We start from the raw sequence: 18,171 nt of genomic DNA on the forward strand, positions 1-18,171 counted from the left end.
CGCGAAAAGCATTCAAATTGTAAATGTTCAAGTTGGATGTGAGCACAGTCCGATTGCCTACATTTGTGCAGTATCTGTTAATTTTACGACTACATTAGACAAAGGAAAGAGAAAATGTTTATCTCTAGACGACAAAAGATAAGGTCCGTTATCAACGGACCCTCTGCTTTGCCGACTGATAACTTTTAGGTGAGCTCTGCTAAGTGGAAATAGCCACGTTAGGGACAGTCTCGTATCCATCATGCAGTTCTACACCAGTCGGTTCTATAGAAAGCAACGACCTTTAAGAATCAAGCCTTTTTCCGTTCGGGGCCGATTCAGTAACCTTACCATTGAATATAGTCTGAACAGTTTCTCTGTCACTGATAAAGAAAGGATGTTTGTAATGTCTCAAGCCATTGGTGTATTTGTAGGATTCACCATTGCATTTATGACATCGTCGGTGAGTATATTTATATACTAATATTTCACCAATTGACGTGCATCAGTCCTATTTATTTAGGGTCCATCTGTACGCTTGCACGCTTAGCTGTTTCGTTCTGACCGTTCTGGGCTGAATATTTCATTCGCAATTCCTCGGGGTTTTCCGGTCTGCTCACATCCTAAAGCTTTCTCGGATACTCACTTCCCATTTAGAGTACGTTTCGTTTCGTTTCGTTTCGTCCTTATGCTGAAAATTAATTCACATGCATGCACGTGCACATGGCCCAGAGTCTAAAACTTATTTCACACGTTGCCGTTTGGACGATCACGTGATTGAGTGCATGTCATTGTCCGGTTGGTTTGTGTTATATTTTAACACAATACAACAGCGGGCGGTTTGGCGGCTTTTATGTTGACATTAGAAGCTAATATACATTTTATACTCTAATCACCCTGAAACGATTATAAAATATTTTGTAACTAATCTTAATAAACACAAACACAGCATCAGGGGCGGGCATCTCGTTTATTGATGCCCGCTTTCGAAAATAAAGAAAGAGAACAAAGGAATCTAAGTGTGCAAACTTCAAGACACTGAAAGTAAAGATTCTAACTTATCTTAATATAGCCGTAAGAAGCTAGCCGTCCTTGGCTCGATCAGTCTTCCATCTGCCGTGACATAAAAAGTGTAGATTGCTGATACCTGCTCCTTAGCGGCCCCTGTTCTTAAGCTATGTAGATCAAACAAGTGTATAAGATATCCTAGTTCCACACACGCATGCCAAGTCTAAAACTTTATTTTACTACGAATTTTTTGAGAGCAAAATATGCTATATCTTCGAGAAAATAAATTCATAAAATTAAAACTAAAAATTACATATAATAAACATCTGATTTGTTCTCACATGTATAAATTCTGACAAATGTATCGCAAAAACTAACGTCACAACAACGAAGGCTAGCTAACTCGTTGCGGCGGAGAAAAGCCGTTAGGCAGTCACGCAAATTGCAGCTAAGCGAAGATTAGAAGGATTAGCCTGGGGGTCCGCAAACCTATTATATATCCTCAAAATCATCTCGGGAGTAACAGCGCCCCCCTTTTTATGGAAACAGGTTTTGCAAGCTCAATTTTAGCCGCCTCGAGAACACTTCAAGTCAAATCGCAAATCGGAAAGCCATACCGATGGTGTGCCAATTTATGCCATAACAGGCAGACTCAAGTGTGGAGTAGAGGGAACTCTGCTGCAGCAAAATACTCCAAATAAGGAGCAACTGACGTCTCATCAGACGGCAAACAAGCGACTTCCTCAAAGCGCGAAGACCATTCTCTAAATGTTTGAAAGTCACTTGAATAACGCTCTGTTGTTGAAGGGGCCTTTGCTTTAGAGGGACGCAAGGGAAGACCTTCCGTCGAATTGCGAAGCCGTCTGGATCTCTTGAGTGGGCAACCTTTGAAGTAAACACTCATCCCTTTGTAGACTTGAAAGATAACAAAAGAAATGTGAGAACAATTAGAAAAAACAAAAATGCAACAACACGCAGATCAGAACATAAGGAAGGCCCAGAGGCCTAAATCTTGCATTCAGCACACTATATACTGGCAGTCCTGCACAAAAACGGCATGCCTCAACGGCCTAAAACAGTGTAATCACCTAAGATCAACACGCGATAAACGGGCAGTCCCGCACAAAGATGACATGGTCCAACGGCCTAAAACAGTGCAATCACCTAAGATCAACCCACGATAAACGGGCAGTCCCGCACAAAAATTACATGGCCCAATGGCCTAAAACAGTGCAATCATTTAAGATCAACACATGATAAATGGGCAGTCCCGCACAAAGATGACATGGCCCAACGGCCTAAAACAGCTTAATCGTGACCACGCGGCATGACTTCTCCATAGACAGATTCTACTGGACATTAGACTGTACAGCGCCGACAAGCTATTAAAATTCTCCGAGCCAAAAGGGAACTATTATTTGCCCCATGGAGATAAACATCTTTACCGTTCTCAAGAGAAAATCAATAACAAAAGATCTGAAACCCCACCTACGATCCACCAAAAAATTAAAGGCCAAAAGGGAGCTGAAAGGCCAATAAAGAGTAACCAGTTCTATTAACAAAAACATATGTGGCGGAAGACATTTTTAACTAAGAAAACAGGTGGCACTAGCCAACAGGTTTCTCCTAGCCAACTAAATGCTAGGGAATATTCGAATAGAAACTGGGAAAACTTGAATTTTTTTTTTTTTTTTAAACTGGGAAAGTAATCAATTGAACAGGGACCCAAATAAGAGGTTACTTCATGAAGATAGCTATCTTTAACTGACCAGTCATCAACCGACGATCTTGCATAAGTAATCAGCTGAACGAGGTATCAACTCAGCCTCGATTTTGATATTACTTTCTTGGCGGTATCAAATATATCACCGGCGAGTTGAAGCGAACACAGTTTCATACTACCAGAATCGACGATAAAAGGTACAGTTTGGTTGTCTGTAAACCACTTAACAGAGCACCCTGAAAGAAGATGGGCAAACTTTTCAAAGCAAAACGAACAGAGTGGAGTTCTCTCCACGTGGTACTAAATCTGGTATACGTCTACATAGAATCTCAGTTTTTGCGCAAAAACAGGCATGTTACCAATGGCAATGAAAGCAGCCAATCCAATAGCGCTAACATCCGAGTATACAATACGAGATAGTCTGCGAGCAACGTCTGCAAAACACTGGAATTGAGATAAGAAACATTGTTCTTCCAGAACTCCAACTGTATGGAAACTGACAACGGGTTAACAACAGCAGGAGCACACGCGCACTCGACCACTGAACCTGTGGCCAGAAGATCAGAAATAGGCTGCTCGACAAATCACTGTACTGGACTGGATGGCTGAGTGATTATTAGAAAACTGAGCTGAGGGTAGAATGTAAATAAAGAGAATCTGATACCCATCAAAAATAGTATCGCGAATAAAGCAAGAAGCACCTATATGATTTCAAAACTCTACATTAACCTTAAGGTTGCCTTTAACTTAAATATAATGCGTTCCGTCCTGATAATCAGTCTTTTACTCACTCATTCAGTCATCAGGGCTAGTACAATCGTTAACCCTCGGACTAATACTCCCATCGTGGTACAAGGAGGATGAAACCCCCTCCTTGGGTTTTCGTTCTATTAAGGCACAGAAAATAAATTTACATTCATTAAATAGAAAACCCTGAGCCTGCTCTATAAAATAATGACAGAATTTTTGGCTGTGACGTCGCATGACGTCATTTGACCCGCCATCTTGGATTTTACTATTTTCTTAAAAAAGTCAGAAAATAATCTAGAATGCTTATGAAGCCAGAATGCTTATGAAATGTACAATTTGGTGAAGTTCAGCAAAATGACGAACAAAGCTGAAAAAAAAATACAGAAGTATGTCAAAAAAGTTGATCTTTGTCTAGACCTATAAGAAGTTTGCGGTTGCCATGACAAAGTCAAAAGTAATGGACGTAATTGACATATCCAAAATTTACGCGAACGATGAATGAACAGCTACAGAAATTTTTCAGCCCCTTAGAGAAAATTGTCTTTTCAAGACTTCCAAAAACCTTGAATCACACGGTTCAACAAAATTATCAATAAGTTCAACTGGGTCAAAGTCTCCCAATCATTTGATTAAATTGAATAAATTATATACTCATCTTATCCCATTCTCTTCAATGCAGCTTGGTATTTGCCATAAGTATGTATTTTTACCGCTTGGAGGGGCTGCAGCGGCTCCTCCAAAACGGCTTCGGTAGGAAGATGGATTTGCTCAGTGGCTTCTTTGGCCGCATCTGAAACTCTTGTCTGCTAGTTGAGGCTGACGTCCACGAAAGAACTGCATGCGAAAAAAACAAAAAGGCTGATTAGAAGAAAAATAATTGGACAGGCCATGAGTGGATGGAGCTTCAGTGGATGTTGAGCGGGTAGCTGTAGAGTTGGCCAGCTAGACGCATTTTTTCCGCTTTTTCTCCCGGATCTTAGCTAGCGTTCGTATTTCGGCTGATAAGAGCTTTTTCTCTTCCTCTGAATCTTCGGCGAGTTCGTCCGATTCGTACTTGCACTGCTGCCCAAGCAGCGGGGTTCTTGTCCGCGGAACGAAATAACTTGGCTGCTGAAAGGTTTCCTTTTGAGATGGTCTTGCTGGTCCCGTCTGTTGCATCCAGCAGAGAGTTGCTGAACTCGTATTGTACTTTAGAGTTAAAAGAACTCGAATCCTTGGACACCGTTTTTAGCCTCTACAGTTGAGACTGAGTGGCAGCTTGTTTCTCGTCGAGATCGCGTTTGAATGCAGCGAACTTCTGATCAAACTTAACGTCCAAAAGACGAGGAAACAATGTTCGTGAAGCAGTCTCATGAAAAGGATCTCCCTTAGTGAAGGATTGCGCGATCGAAGCGGGAACGCTCGCTCGCTCAGTATCCGACGACATAACAGCAAAAGCAAAGTTGAAAGAGATGCCTTCGAGTGGCTCTTGCATAACTTACAAATTCTTAAATAGCCTACTAGCCCCTTAGGGATTCACGCCTAAAATACTTCTATAGTTAACACGAACCATACATAGTGAACATACTCCAGTGTAATTAGCGAAACGTTACAAAATATATTTGTACGTTCTATATAAACAAGGACAGTTTTTCTTTTTATAGCTTTTCAATAGTTTTGATGCGTTGAACGGAAATACAAAAATAAACCGATTATGGAAAGAATTTATTAGACTGATCGTCGTAAGAGCCACTAATAAATGTCCGTGTTTGCATTGCACAATGAAAGTTCAAAAATAATTAAATGTTATTTATTTGTTTGTTAGTCATAACCTAGCCCAAGCTGCTTATAAATAGGAGAAAAATAAAGCTATTTCAAGGCAAGTGGTGCCACAACCGTTTATAGTATTATTAATGACCTGGTATTGTTTTTGTATTGTTTTTTGGGGCTTTCTCAGTATATTGTTCAAGTTGAGTTGAGAGAGTAGACTTTTAATGCGATTAAGGGTAGATGCAGTCATGAACAAACTACAAGGTGCGGACCAAGTCTCGGCTAATAGTTCCTATACACGCATCGTCTTCGTACACAAGATTTTGTTAAATAAACAAGAAATAACTCGCAGATCAATTGTCCCAATTGAAACATGCCCTTGAATAGAGCTTAACAATGCCAATGGATTTTAACAAAGCAGTAGCGCGATTAAAAAGAATAACTTTTATGGTTATCATAGCTCAAGTCATAACTTAAGTCTGGCTATTTGTTGTAAAAGATTTTCAGGTTAAAAGGTCAGTGGGATAAAAACTGTTCGTATGTGTTGAACAGTATTGGGAGTCAGACTCCTAACTACTACGGATTCAATCAGTAAAAAAAAAAAAAAAAAAGAAAGAAAAGAAAAAAAGAAAAACAAACTAAGGCACATATCCGGTAATTTCGATTCCTACTCCATGTTTACATGCTGTTATTAAATTAATTCGTAATAGAGTTTCATAAACACGTTCACATAAACAGGAAGCCGTATTGTACTGTATATCTTCAGAATGTTAGAAATGTGAGATTTTACATCATCACTTTAGTAGCGGCTGGACAACACAGTCAGCTCGATCTGCGTAAGATCGAATGTCCCTGTATGCTGGCCGGCTTTAAAATAATAGCGCTTGAAAGAGAATTTCGCTGTGACTTAAATCTCTTGTGTTCGAACACAAGAATTCAAGTCACAACGAAATTCTCTTTCAAGCGCTATTAGTTTAAAGTCGGCCAGCATACAGGGACATTCGATATTTCGATTGTCAATTCTGGGCTGAGGCCGTCGACCGTACGCTGCAAGACTGCGCCCCGTCATTGCAATTACTCTAAGTCGAAGGGACGAACTTCGAACCAGCAGAGCTCGAAACAGGTTACTTCGATCTGTAACCAAATCAGTCTGGCGAACGACGAGATTTTTTTGTTGTCAGAAAATTGTGTCTGTGAGCTTTTTGGGAGGTTCTAAAAGGTGTGTCACATTGTACGACTTTCCAGCTCTCTGATTCCCATTTTTTTCAGTACAATCGCGCGCTCCTTCCAATAGCTGCTGTAATCTGTCTTAAGTGTAGCTCTACTAAAATCTTTGAACACTGCGGGTTTCAATCGAAGAGAAGTCCGACTAGCTTTCTTATTTCTTACTCTTTTCATAACCAGACCATTTCAGTGTCATGCAATGGTTGCAAGTTCGGGCTTGCTCGAGTGCTTTTGGGCAAGGGGCTTTCCCTAATTATTACATCAAGCTCACACTTCGACCTTCTTTTCATTGGCCGATGTAGTTCCTATGCCATACTATCAAAGTCCGTTCTATAATGTATGCGTGTACATGTTTCATGTGCTCAAGAGCTTCCTTGCCACGTTGTCATCCACATTAATTACTAACAAGAAATTATCATGCTGACTGAAATTCTTGTTTATCTCGCGCTCATCAGTAAAGTAACGGTGAGTTTGCCTCTTTGCTTTCTTCTTGGTGTTAATCTAGTAAAACACCAATACCTGAAGAGCCTTAAGATGAAGACAAACGTTTTTAGCCTGAGTTTAAAACTTGTTACGCAACAAATACTCAAGCAGAATCTAAAATAAGGCTCGGCATATAGCGTATTTGCTGTCAGTGATTCTGCAGGATACGAATCTCAAAAGTCAAAGGAAGACTATTTGGTGATTGTGAGAGACAGTTTAGGACAAGTGAAAGAGCCGGGGAACAAAAATGAATAAAAAGAAAAAACGAATGTATGCCTGCTTGGATACTTGGGTGATTCACAAAAGGTCACGATACATTCCTTGGCATTCTTTAGCACTGAAGTTTCTCTTTTGATCCCCTATTTCTTCCTCTTGTGTTACAAACCATGATATACGGCCATTTTCTGGCACAATTAATGATCAAAGAACTTGGCCAAGCCAGTGTACGGTTTTGATTTGTGAAACGACAAATCAGTGCTGAATACAAAATCTTTTTTCGTCGCCAGCATGGCCAAAAGTTGTATTGAGCCTAAGTGGATTTACTATTAATAGCTGTCAAATATTAATAGAATTTGTATTTATATAGACAAGAATTCGAACTGAACCGAACTGCGCTGTTAGGTGTAAAACCGGATATATTCTTCTCCAAAGTAGCTTTGGTTTGACTTTAGTTTTTTTCGAAATCAGAACGACTGGATTACTAATCCGTGCAAACAGTGTTGGCTAGAAATGGTAAAGAAAAGAGCAGAAAAGAGAATTTTACACGCATGTCCAATTTAAGTTTCATCGCGACTCCTATCGAAAGCTTTGCATAATAATGAAAACCTCTTCAAAACGTCAATCAATTTGTAGCTGAATTTGGGAAACATCATGCAAAACTGAAGCTAGCCGGTAACAAAGCTTATTAATAGCCAGCCGTGACTATGACTCGATCTGTTAATTAATCTAGGATATTGAAAAAACGTATTTACCTGCCAGATTGTCCGAGATCAGTCATGTTGGCGTTTTTCGTGGAACTGACCATACTCCTTAAAGTAACGGTAAGCAAAGAACTTTTGCTGACAATTCATCTTTACCAAATTGGCGAGCAGATATCATGCAAACCTAATGAATTCTACATTCCCACTTTTTGCTACTAGGAATTACATACACAGAACAAAAACGATATAGTGATATCTGAAATGCTTGTAACCCAAACGTCTTTACAGCGATTTTGGCGCTTTTCAAGCTTGGTTTTCGATTCTCGATTTGTTATTTTTGCCTAAGTGAACGCTTGACTGGTTAGACCACGCGGAAAATGGGCGCGGTTTAGCATCTCGGCGAAAGTCAGCTTTCTTTTTTGTCACCTGCCTCCAGGCATAGGGGCTGAAAGCCTTAGTTTACTTGTTCTCACATTGACGGGTTACACGTATGACTTAGTGTAAATCTCAAGCAGTTTGAAACCTGTCGCATCGCAAATGCGTTGGTGGGCAAACGACAAAACATCGTACGCTTCATTAATAATAACAAAATTAAAGGGAGCTTACATATCTCTTTCTCAGATCGAACCGAAATCTGTAATTCTTTTGTCATTGTTGTTTTTTTACTTAAAAAATGGTATTAATCAGCAAGAAATGTATCTGGAAGATACATTGAACCGGGCGGATCGGTTGAATGCCGCAAGCGACTGCGCCGGTATGTTTTGATTCGTCATCAACTTGGCATCTGGGGTCGAAAAAGACCTCTGTCGAAATGCTTTGAAAACAACACATGTTTCCCTAGTTTAGATACCTCGTAATTGCAAGCAGCTTGTTTTATTCCCCTGTTAATGAGCCAAAGTATCTTTGAATTTTGTGTTGCTTTATAACAAGCCTTATGAGGCTGCTTTAGCTTTAAGAACCGTATTTAGATGGCGTGATCGACGAAGGAGGCCTTTCGTGCTTTCATAATGTTTGACCTTTAGACAGTTTAGACTGCGTCAGGGCTGGTAAGAAAATAGAAATCACTTTTAAAAAGGAATACCTACATGAGAGCAGACTTAATTCTTTAACTAAATATCGATCTATGATGACGCTAGACCGCAAATATTAATAAAACCAGGTCCATTTTGATCAAGAAACAAAATCTACTAAATTTAAAGTCTGGTTTGCAATTAAGTGTAAACATTGCAAAATAATTTCGCAACACTGAATAATTATGCACTTCTAATCAAAGAAAAAGTCTAATAGTCTAACGATCTGTCTTACCCAAAGCAGAGAATCTAGTTGCAAAACAAATTCCTCATAACTAAATGAAACCTCTGGTCTTTTTTCGTCCAGCTTGTGACTGCCGTGCCTAAGTGAATTATTTGCTGTTAAAAGAACATAAAACAAAAACAAAACATTTTATGTGTAGCATATTTTGCATGCCAATCAGGTTTTTTTTTTCTTTTCCACTTGCTTGTTCAACGTGCTTAAGTTTACAAGCATGTACTTCGTAAATCTTTAGACATGCGATGTTTGCAATTTGATTTGTTCAGCCCATCAAGGGTAACTATTGATGATCAAGGCCAGTTTGCAGTTTTCAAATTGTCATTTTGCCTATTTCGGTCGTCAGTAAGATCGAAGCGGTCGTGAAACAGGATTAAAGCTTGCGCTTTCAACTTAAGTTGTCGTTTTAAAGGAAAGTGTGCTGTGACATCGATTTTGATTTTAAAAGTTCGAAGAATCCTAATTAAGTTCGTACTTCAGTGAATTGTTTACTGTATAAGCAGTTCAGCCTGTGCCAGCCAGTCACTTGGACATGTACAAGACCGTACAACTACTTAACCATACTGTCGTTAGTTACTGGGACTGTATAGTGACGCAAGTTACTCGATTTAATTATAAGATAGTGCTTATGTAATTTGCGTTCTCTAGCCGGCTTTAATGATCAGAACTATTTTGTGTACATTACAAAGGCATGCTTCAATGCAAATATTTACCAGATCCAGAGCGGCGGTGTGTGTGTGTACACTTTATAGTTTGCTGTGAAAAAGAATATGTAAGTTATCTTAATCTAATAGATTCTGTACATTCATCGATTTAATTCTCCCGTTATAGATCGTTATAAACCCTTTACACCACACCTCTTAGCACACCACTTAATACATTTCGGTATTAAGTGTTACACAACGTTTAAGGGGGTTTGCCTATTCCTCTCCAATCGATGGCATCATCTTGGATTTGATTGGCTCCGATGGCGGGACATTTCAACGTACGTGTGCCATGTAGACTAAACAACAGGCGCGAACAAATCTTAACGGCATTACATGGAAGGTGACTATATAACTTGAAAACTTAGTCATGTTTGCCGCCAGCCTGTTAATTTTTCGTTTTTTATTAATTTTTCTGGCAGGGACTGGAATATCGGTATGTTTTTAAGTCTTGTTTTGCATTCTTGTTCGTTTACATATATAAAAAAGCTTTTTTGCGCAGGACGGAGTATCCAAAATAACAAAGGATTTAAGTTAAGGCACAGCTTGCAATTTAAAACTCGCTCGCGAAGCTCGTGTCGCTTGAAATGGCTTAGCTTTTAGTTTAAACTACACTGGACACCATAACAGAAGGTTTCAAAACGCAGGAAAGATAGAGAAGAGATATACATGAGTAGATACTATTTCGATCATCTAGCGGATGGAAAAATTTGAATGTATGTGTTTGCAGTTTTGATTTGTAATCCCGTGAGTTCCAATGAATGTATGGTTTGTTTGCGCTAGACGGAGTTTTACAATAACAAAGGATTTAAGGCGCGGCTTGCACCTCGAGAATTGTGTGCGCGGGGAGCTCGCGGAGGCTCGTTTGGCTTGAAATGTTTTACCCTAACTTATCGGATTAATTTCTGCAGAAATCCGGGATATTTTTCTCGCTGTCGGCATGTTGAGTAAAAAGCTTGCTCTTCGAAAGAGCAGTCTTTGATCAGAAAATTTGTTGCATAAATGATTGTGCTGTGTTTCGGTTATCTGTTTCGTGGCAAGTGAAACTTTTCCGCCCTGTTAATTATTATTAAATTTCTTTGCTGTAAGTTCGCTACTCGAGTGTAGTGACTTTTGCACATCATCTGAGGTGTGTTTGTTAAAGCTGTGTGTTTTCGCAATCAATCACGAAGAAGGCTACCGAAGTCAAGACATTTAAAACTCTGAAACATATGGCCATTGTTTTGTAAAAAAAAAACAAAAAACAAAAAACAGTTCTAAGTTAACACAGCAAAGATTTGTTTCACACCTTGAAATAAACTAAATACTCCATAAATTGGGCTGATCTTGATGTAATATTGCAGCGTTCTTTACTCAGTGTAATATAACAGTTCAGACATGACTGGTTCTCAACTTTAATGGTACGCCACTTCGAATTGGGAGATGTTATTTTTAGGGAAAAATAATTAAAAATAAGAATATGTTTGCAATTCACTAGCTAAGTTCCACTTGAGACGGAAACATTTCAACATGATATCAGTGCAATATTCAATAAATTGCTTCGTTCGCTGCGTGAAAGCACTAATATTAACTATTTTAGGATGGAAGTACGAAATTTTCTAAGAAACAGAGCCAAAGCCCGACTGCACAAATGATACTCATGTATTACACAGCTTTTATTTTTAATTCTATGCTCATAATTCAGTGGTTATTATTCAATCAATTAGTTTTACATGAATGTAAATAGAAAAAAAATAGTAGTTTTGCTTTTTATGGTATTAGTAAGTTAGTTAGTTTTACTTTCGGATGAAGAGTCATTTTATCTTTCGTGGGAATGCCGAAATAAAGTCGTTATTATATGTCACCATCACCATCACCGTCACCACCATCATCACTACTACTATTACTATTACTATTTGTAAAAATAATTACTATTATTATTATTGATATTATTATTATTATTATTATTATTATTATTATTTGAAATTCCAAGCACGATTACTCCCTAAATTGTACGACACGAGGTCCAATTACTGTTTAATCGTGTCTATAACAAATTTCGGATTTAAAAATGTCTTTTGAGAACTTTTTCTTCTTCCTCTTCATGAGTACATTATTATTTTTTGGCTTCTCTCAGCTCGCTCATTTTAAGAGAAAAACCGGTGCAGCTAAAAAAAATGCGAATATTAGGCATTCGTCAACGTTCTTGCTTTTATAAGGGATGCGTGTGTCTTTCACGCCCATGCTCCGATCAAGGTAAAGCTTAGGCTAGAGAGTGGGATACATATATAATGTTTGCACAGTCTTAGGTTCAAGATCTTTTTACAGGCCACATTTCGTGAAATCAATCAACAATCGTGGTAACAACTACAACAGCAGCAAAAGAAAATCGAAATACAACAAAAGCAAAAACAAAAACAAAACGAAAAGTAAGTTGAAAAGCACAGACTAACAAGGTGGAGAGCCTTGACCTGAGTGACTAGTTTGTTTGTTTTCCTGCCATTTGTTTTTCTGTCTTCTTCTTCTTTTTTTTTTCTGAACAAAAGGCTCTAAGGACGTATCCAAAGCATTAAGCAGGCATGCTAGAAGGTCTTATAATTATTACTTTTATTATTTTTAGATGGCAGCAGTTGATGACTGCCAAGACATGAAATACTGGAATGGCACACACTGTGTTCAATGCAGTGGATGCCCACGTGGCTTTGGAGTTAGAACAAAATGCACATCAAAACAAGATACAGATTGTCAACCGTGTTGGCCTGATTACGACTACTCCAACACTACTGGATATGAGAGATGTATCCTGTAAGTCTCTAATAACTTCAACAGTTTTCTTTTCAAAAGTATACATAGACCAATTTCGATATATTGAAATTCAGCCTAAAACAACAGACCTCAGTACGAGGCTCTGGGGAATAACTACAGAGTTTGTGGGGCTTATTCCCCAGAGCGTCGTGCTGAGGTCTATTGTGTTAGGCTGAATTTCAAATTTTCGAAATTGGTCTATAATTGTCACTTTTTTCACCTCCAAGCAAATCGGTGAATTTATTACATGCAATTCTCTCAACCATGTTCGCCTTCTCTTATCCTATAGGATAGTTGCGGGGCTGGAGGGGAAACGATGTCCTGGCAAAGATTATAAGGTCAAAAGTACAACGGGAAAACGTCTTCCCCTAAATTCTGCCGAGTTCACCTCGTCCCATGCAAATATGTGGTTGCTAGTCCCAGCCCCACCCCAGCCGGACTGACCCTGTTTTCCCGGGGATGGCTTTATCACCCCCGCCCCCCACCCTTCCCTCCTAATGTAACTCCTCTCTCTAGTCACCCACTGTCATCTTCACTATTTCCTGCTGCTCTTACCATAAAGCTTGCTTTTTACAATACTTCAGGATACCCCATGCCCCATTATTCAAAAGTGCATGAGCAATGTTTGTAATATATGAGAACTACACATATGCATTATTGGTAGGCTGCGTATACCATTATTAAAAGTCTCCTTCTTGAAAGATATATTTTTTTTTCGTTTCAGCTGTGACAAGTATTCGAATTGCCTCCCTGGCAATTCGAAAAAAATCAAAAAATGCACAATTTTCTCTGGAACTGTGTGTGACGGTTGCGAGGATGGTTACTATCGTGAGCCTGTAGTTGGACCCAACGGAGGGTGTGTTGAATGCTCTCCAAAGTGTAGCATCCTTCAGGTAGAAATAAGATCTTGTAGTACTGATCATGACCGGGAGTGCAAGGCAAAAGGACCGATCACCACCCCGAACCTGGGTAAGCGCATTTATTTACCTTATGAAACTAAGCTGTATCCACTGATCACTATCGTGATTTTAGGTTCCTTTAACATCATGATCCTTTCCATGGTCTGCCGGCGTCGTGACCAGATACTTCTCTTTGATATTGTAATATGGTCCATGTCGCTGACCTCATCTAGCCGAAAATAAGAGGTCAAACATGTAAAATAAAACAGTGTTAATGGGAGGATGTTAGGAGTAACATTTCAAATTTAGCGCGCTAAACCACTCTACCACCCCTTTCCTATCCCAACCCATATCGTCACCCATCCACTCTCTGAGGGGAGCCTACTTGACAAGTGGGTTTGAGTTCTAAATTTAAAAGAGGAATATATTTACTATTACCATTATCGTAGTACCAGCAGTTTTCTCTGTTCTGTTTCTCAATTAAATTTGATACGTCAGTTGAAGAAGAAGAAGAAGAAGAAGAAGAAGAAGAAGAAGAAGAAGAAGAAAAGACCTCTAACAGAAGTGTAAAGAACAATATTTTTGCCCCTTTAGGAGATTCCCCCACGGGCTCTGATAAAATCCCCAGCAGTACTACTCACGAAGGGCTGAATGTGGAACCAGAAGAACCAGCAGGAACTTCCCAACACTCACCAATTCCATTGGCAAAAGATTCAAGGTTATGGAGCGGCATCGGTGGAGGAAGCTCAATTCTATTTATAGCAATGGTTGCAGTCATAATACGCAAAAAATTAAAAAATCGAAGGAAACTGGATGCCAAGCAAAGGCAACCACTGATGTCATCTGTTAAACCGGGTAAGTGTTAATAGCCCACCTCCCTCGGGGGACTGAGGAGGAGGGTGGGGCATAGGCTAATGGCTAGCGTCCTGAACTCCGGATCAGGTGGTCAAGTTAAAGTTGACGTTTGCCCCTGGCTGGAGTCTCTGTGTTGCGTTTTTAGAGTATGTTAGCCTTAGAATGCCTTTCCCGCAAAGGGAAGAAAATTGGTACCGGGAAATTCACCTCTTGGGCGGAGGTAGCCCCGCCATGAACTGGCAGCCCATCCACGAGGAAGTAGCAATTCCCTTTGCTTCATATTTCGCCTTTGTTCAGTAACGCGTATTTTGGGATTGGGGTTTCTCAGGTTTTATTGTTTTTACTATTCAATAAAAGTCCAAGACTTCCGTGAGAAAGTGGGCGTAAGTCGCGGTTCCCTGCGGACTCCACCATAGGGCTTACAGGGCAATGGAGTCCGTCGGTCGTGGAATAAGAAAAAAACTGTTTTCAAATGAGCTGCAGCAGTGTTTATCGCATTACTTTTTTCATATAATGGTTTTTTAATTCAGCTTTAAAACATAAAATAAATCGATTCACTTCATTTTAAACTAAAGTAGGGCTAAAATCTGTTGGAGGGGTGGGGTGGGGGGGGGGCTGCTTATAATCAGAAATGATATTTCGTTTACAGCTATATAGGCCCATACCCTAGGGGATTATAAGTGAGAGGGTCTATAAACGGCAGTTTGAGGTATTTCCACTCAGTAAGAAGTAAAAGAGAGCATTGTATATACAAGTAACGCATTCCGGTTTACTCATAGAAATTGAAGACTTTTGATCTGCTCTTTTTTTCATTTCATTTACGTATTCTAGGCTTGGATGGTCCCATTAGCGGTCTCACAATTGAAGGAAGAAGATTCATAACCCAGAAGCTCAATGGCAAATACCATGACGGTTAGCAAATCTTTTTACTAAATGCATTCGAGATTTAAATAAAGTTATTGTTATTGTTATTGTTAGTGTTATTGTTACTGTCACTGTTAATGTCACTGTTATTGTTACTGTTACTGTTACTGTTACTGTTACTGTTACTGTTACTGTTACTGTTACTGTTACTGTTACTGTTACTGTTACTGTTACTGTTACTGTTACTGTTACTGTTACTGTTACTGTTACTGTTACTGTTACTGTTACTGTTACTGTTGCTGTTACCGTTATTGTTACCGTTACCGTTGCCGTTGTCGTTACCGTTACTGATACTGTTACTGTTACCATATTTTCATCCTTCCACCCTTTCATCCTTCCACCCTTCCACCCTGTCCCAGCGTCACACAGCAGAAAACTTGGACCCATCGGTTTTGATGTGTTAAAGAATTGTGTTTCTTATCGCTTATATTTTAGGTTATTTCTACTGGCAAATGTGCGCAGACAAACTTGGCCTGCTTGCTGAGTGCGAATCTTGGAAACATGCTGAAAACCCAGCTGAAAAGTTTCTCACAGCCTTTGGAGAAAAGGCAGGAAGCACAATCAGAAAATTGGTCGAGGTTCTAAGAGATCAAAAGGTCGACCTGACCCAAATTGCTGATGAAATTGAAGCAAAATTTTCGCCACCTAAGGATCAAGATGAACAAGATGAACAAGATGTAAATGAGACCTGGGTGTAATTAACTTCATTGTACGGCCTGAAAAAAATTCCACTAATCTAGTTTCTTATGCCAAATTCTTTTTGGGGGCGGGTAGGCGGGTTGGAGGTAGGGGTATAGTGTTCAGAGAGCTACATCACGGGCGGCGCGACTTGTAATTTATAGTCTACAGTTCATCATGTTATAATCTTAGATATAATATATTGAAGAAAGTCTTACAACGAATTGATTGGTCCATCTGTACGTTGTTAATGCTAATGTTAAGACTAATATCATTCATCAGTAATGTTGTCTATTTAACATCCGCAATTGGTTTAGTCCAGCTCATGGCACCGTTCCATTTGATTGAGGACACTCAATCAAACCTCTTAAACCTTCCAGGTGATCTTCATCTGCTTTAAGTTGGCTATTTTGGCTAAAAGACGCAAAAAAATCAACAAACAGTTGGAGCAAAAATAAAAGCGTCAGCTTAATTTCTCCTCTTATGAATTGAATTATTTTGTTTTTAATTTTTGTGATAGCTGATTAGTTTTTCTCCGGGTTTGAATAAATTTAGCAATATTTTTAATTGTTCCGTTTTGATACCAAAAGAGCTATTTTTATACTTTCTGTAATCAGACAACTGCCAAATTGATAGAGTTTTAGAGGTTTAGATTAATTGGCTCTTATTAATCGTCTTTGATTATAATTTTAATTAAAAGTGTGATATGTTTTATGGTGGCACTAAAAGCACAGAGGTACATTTCAATTAATTAATGAGCTTAATTAATCTTTGAAACTGTTGTACAAGGTTAACATGTTTAGTGCTTGTGGTAGATGATGTTTATGTTCCGTACTGTGTGTTAAACTAATGTTGCAGAGGTTTTTAGTGTTTAATAATTCAAGGAGATAGACCAGTGGGCTGAGAACATAAAACAGAGGTCACTTTTCCTAGTTGAATCTCCTCGCTTTCGAGAAACAACGAAGACTGGACTCGAAGTAGTTATCAGTTAGGTCTGGTTATAATCTAATTAGAGTGATGTAACTTAACCGGTGAAATAATTGCTACACAATTAGACATGATTAGACACTGGAGCGGTTTTCAGCTGATTGTCGTAAAGCTAAAACCACTTTATCAATCTGTCCGATCTCAAAGGACATAGATAATTCAATAAACCAATCAAAGCTCGAAGTAAATACGTGTAACTGAGTGAGTCACGATCGGTTTAAGTTTAACCTCGGATTAGATGAAAAAGTGGCGCAAGTTTGTTAAGGCAATCATGTAGTGAAGTAAAGCAAAACCAACTACATTTCAACACAGGTGAAAACCGCTCTATGTTTATTGTCTTTATTTTTTCGTTCACCGCCACGGCTTAGGTAGAATCATTCTGTAAGGATATATTAGCATAATTTTATTAAAATTGTATTTGATACTAATATTATTTAATGTCATTGATAGTTAAATTGTTCTCGCTGGGTAAACACCATGGTATTATCGTAACCTAGAGATGTACATTGAATTTTGAATTTTCATTTAATAGTTATAATTTTCATTATTCAGCAATAGGTGGAAAGTACTGAATCACTTTTAACCATGTTTTGAATAAAAAAGAGAAATATAATCCTAATGCTATTTGCCATTTTTTTCTGGCAGGGACTGGAATATATCGGTATGTTATTAAGTTTTGTTTTGCATTCCCGTTCGTTTACATATATAAAACACTTGTTTGCGCAAGGCGGAGTATCCAAAATAACCACGTTTTGAATAAAAAAGAGAAATATGATCCTAATTCTATTTGTCATGTAAGATACAGTGACTATATAACTTGAAAACTTAGTCATGTTTGCCGCCAACCTGTTATTTTTTCTGGCAGGGACTGGAATATCGGTATGTTATTAAGTTTTGTTTTGCATTCCTGTTCGTTCACATATATAAAACGCTTGTTTGCGCACGACGGAGTATCCAAAATAACAAAGGATTCAAGGCGCGGCTTGCAATTTAAAACTCGCGCGCGAAGCTCGTTTTGCTTGAAATGTCTTAGCTAACTTTAAACTACACTGAACACCATAACAGCAAGTTCCACAACGCAGGAAAGATACAGAAGAGATATACATGAACAGATACTATTTCGATCATCTAGCAGATGGAAAAAATTTGAATGTATGTGGACATGTTTGTAGTTTTGATTTGTAATCCCGTGAGTT

General features: G+C 38.8%; 1 protein-coding gene across 2 annotated transcripts; it reads left to right on the forward strand.

Annotated features, from left to right (window-relative positions):
• Window positions 1-242: 242 nt before the first annotated feature.
• On the forward strand, window positions 243-16,843 carry LOC145460254 (uncharacterized). 2 transcript variants are annotated; one of them, XM_081445001.1, is made up of 6 exons: window positions 243-442; window positions 12,448-12,632; window positions 13,357-13,601; window positions 14,030-14,386; window positions 15,218-15,298; window positions 15,746-16,843. In XM_081445001.1, the coding sequence occupies exons 1-6, from the start codon at window positions 377-379 to the stop codon at window positions 16,006-16,008; spliced, it is 1,197 nt and encodes a 398-aa protein (XP_081301127.1). In that variant the 5' UTR covers window positions 243-376; the 3' UTR covers window positions 16,009-16,843. The 2 variants fall into 2 exon arrangements, with proteins under 2 accessions (XP_081301127.1, XP_081301128.1); XM_081445002.1 differs by having other exon boundaries at window positions 14,126-14,386.
• Window positions 16,844-18,171: the final 1,328 nt, after the last annotated feature.

Source organism: Orbicella franksi, chromosome 11 (assembly GCF_964199315.1).
Source record: "Orbicella franksi chromosome 11, jaOrbFran1.1, whole genome shotgun sequence".
NCBI lineage: Eukaryota > Metazoa > Cnidaria > Anthozoa > Scleractinia > Merulinidae > Orbicella > Orbicella franksi.

Bases quoted from the DNA above. Each gene is read 5' to 3' on its own strand.
- LOC145460254 (XM_081445001.1), top strand. From the start codon at position 377: ATGTTTGTAATGTCTCAAGCCATTGGTGTATTTGTAGGATTCACCATT. The intron at 443-12,447 runs GTGAGTATATTT...TATTATTTTTAG, and splicing joins TTGCATTTATGACATCGTCG to ATGGCAGCAGTTGATGACTG. The intron at 13,602-14,029 runs GTAAGCGCATTT...TTGATACGTCAG, and splicing joins GATCACCACCCCGAACCTGG to TTGAAGAAGAAGAAGAAGAA.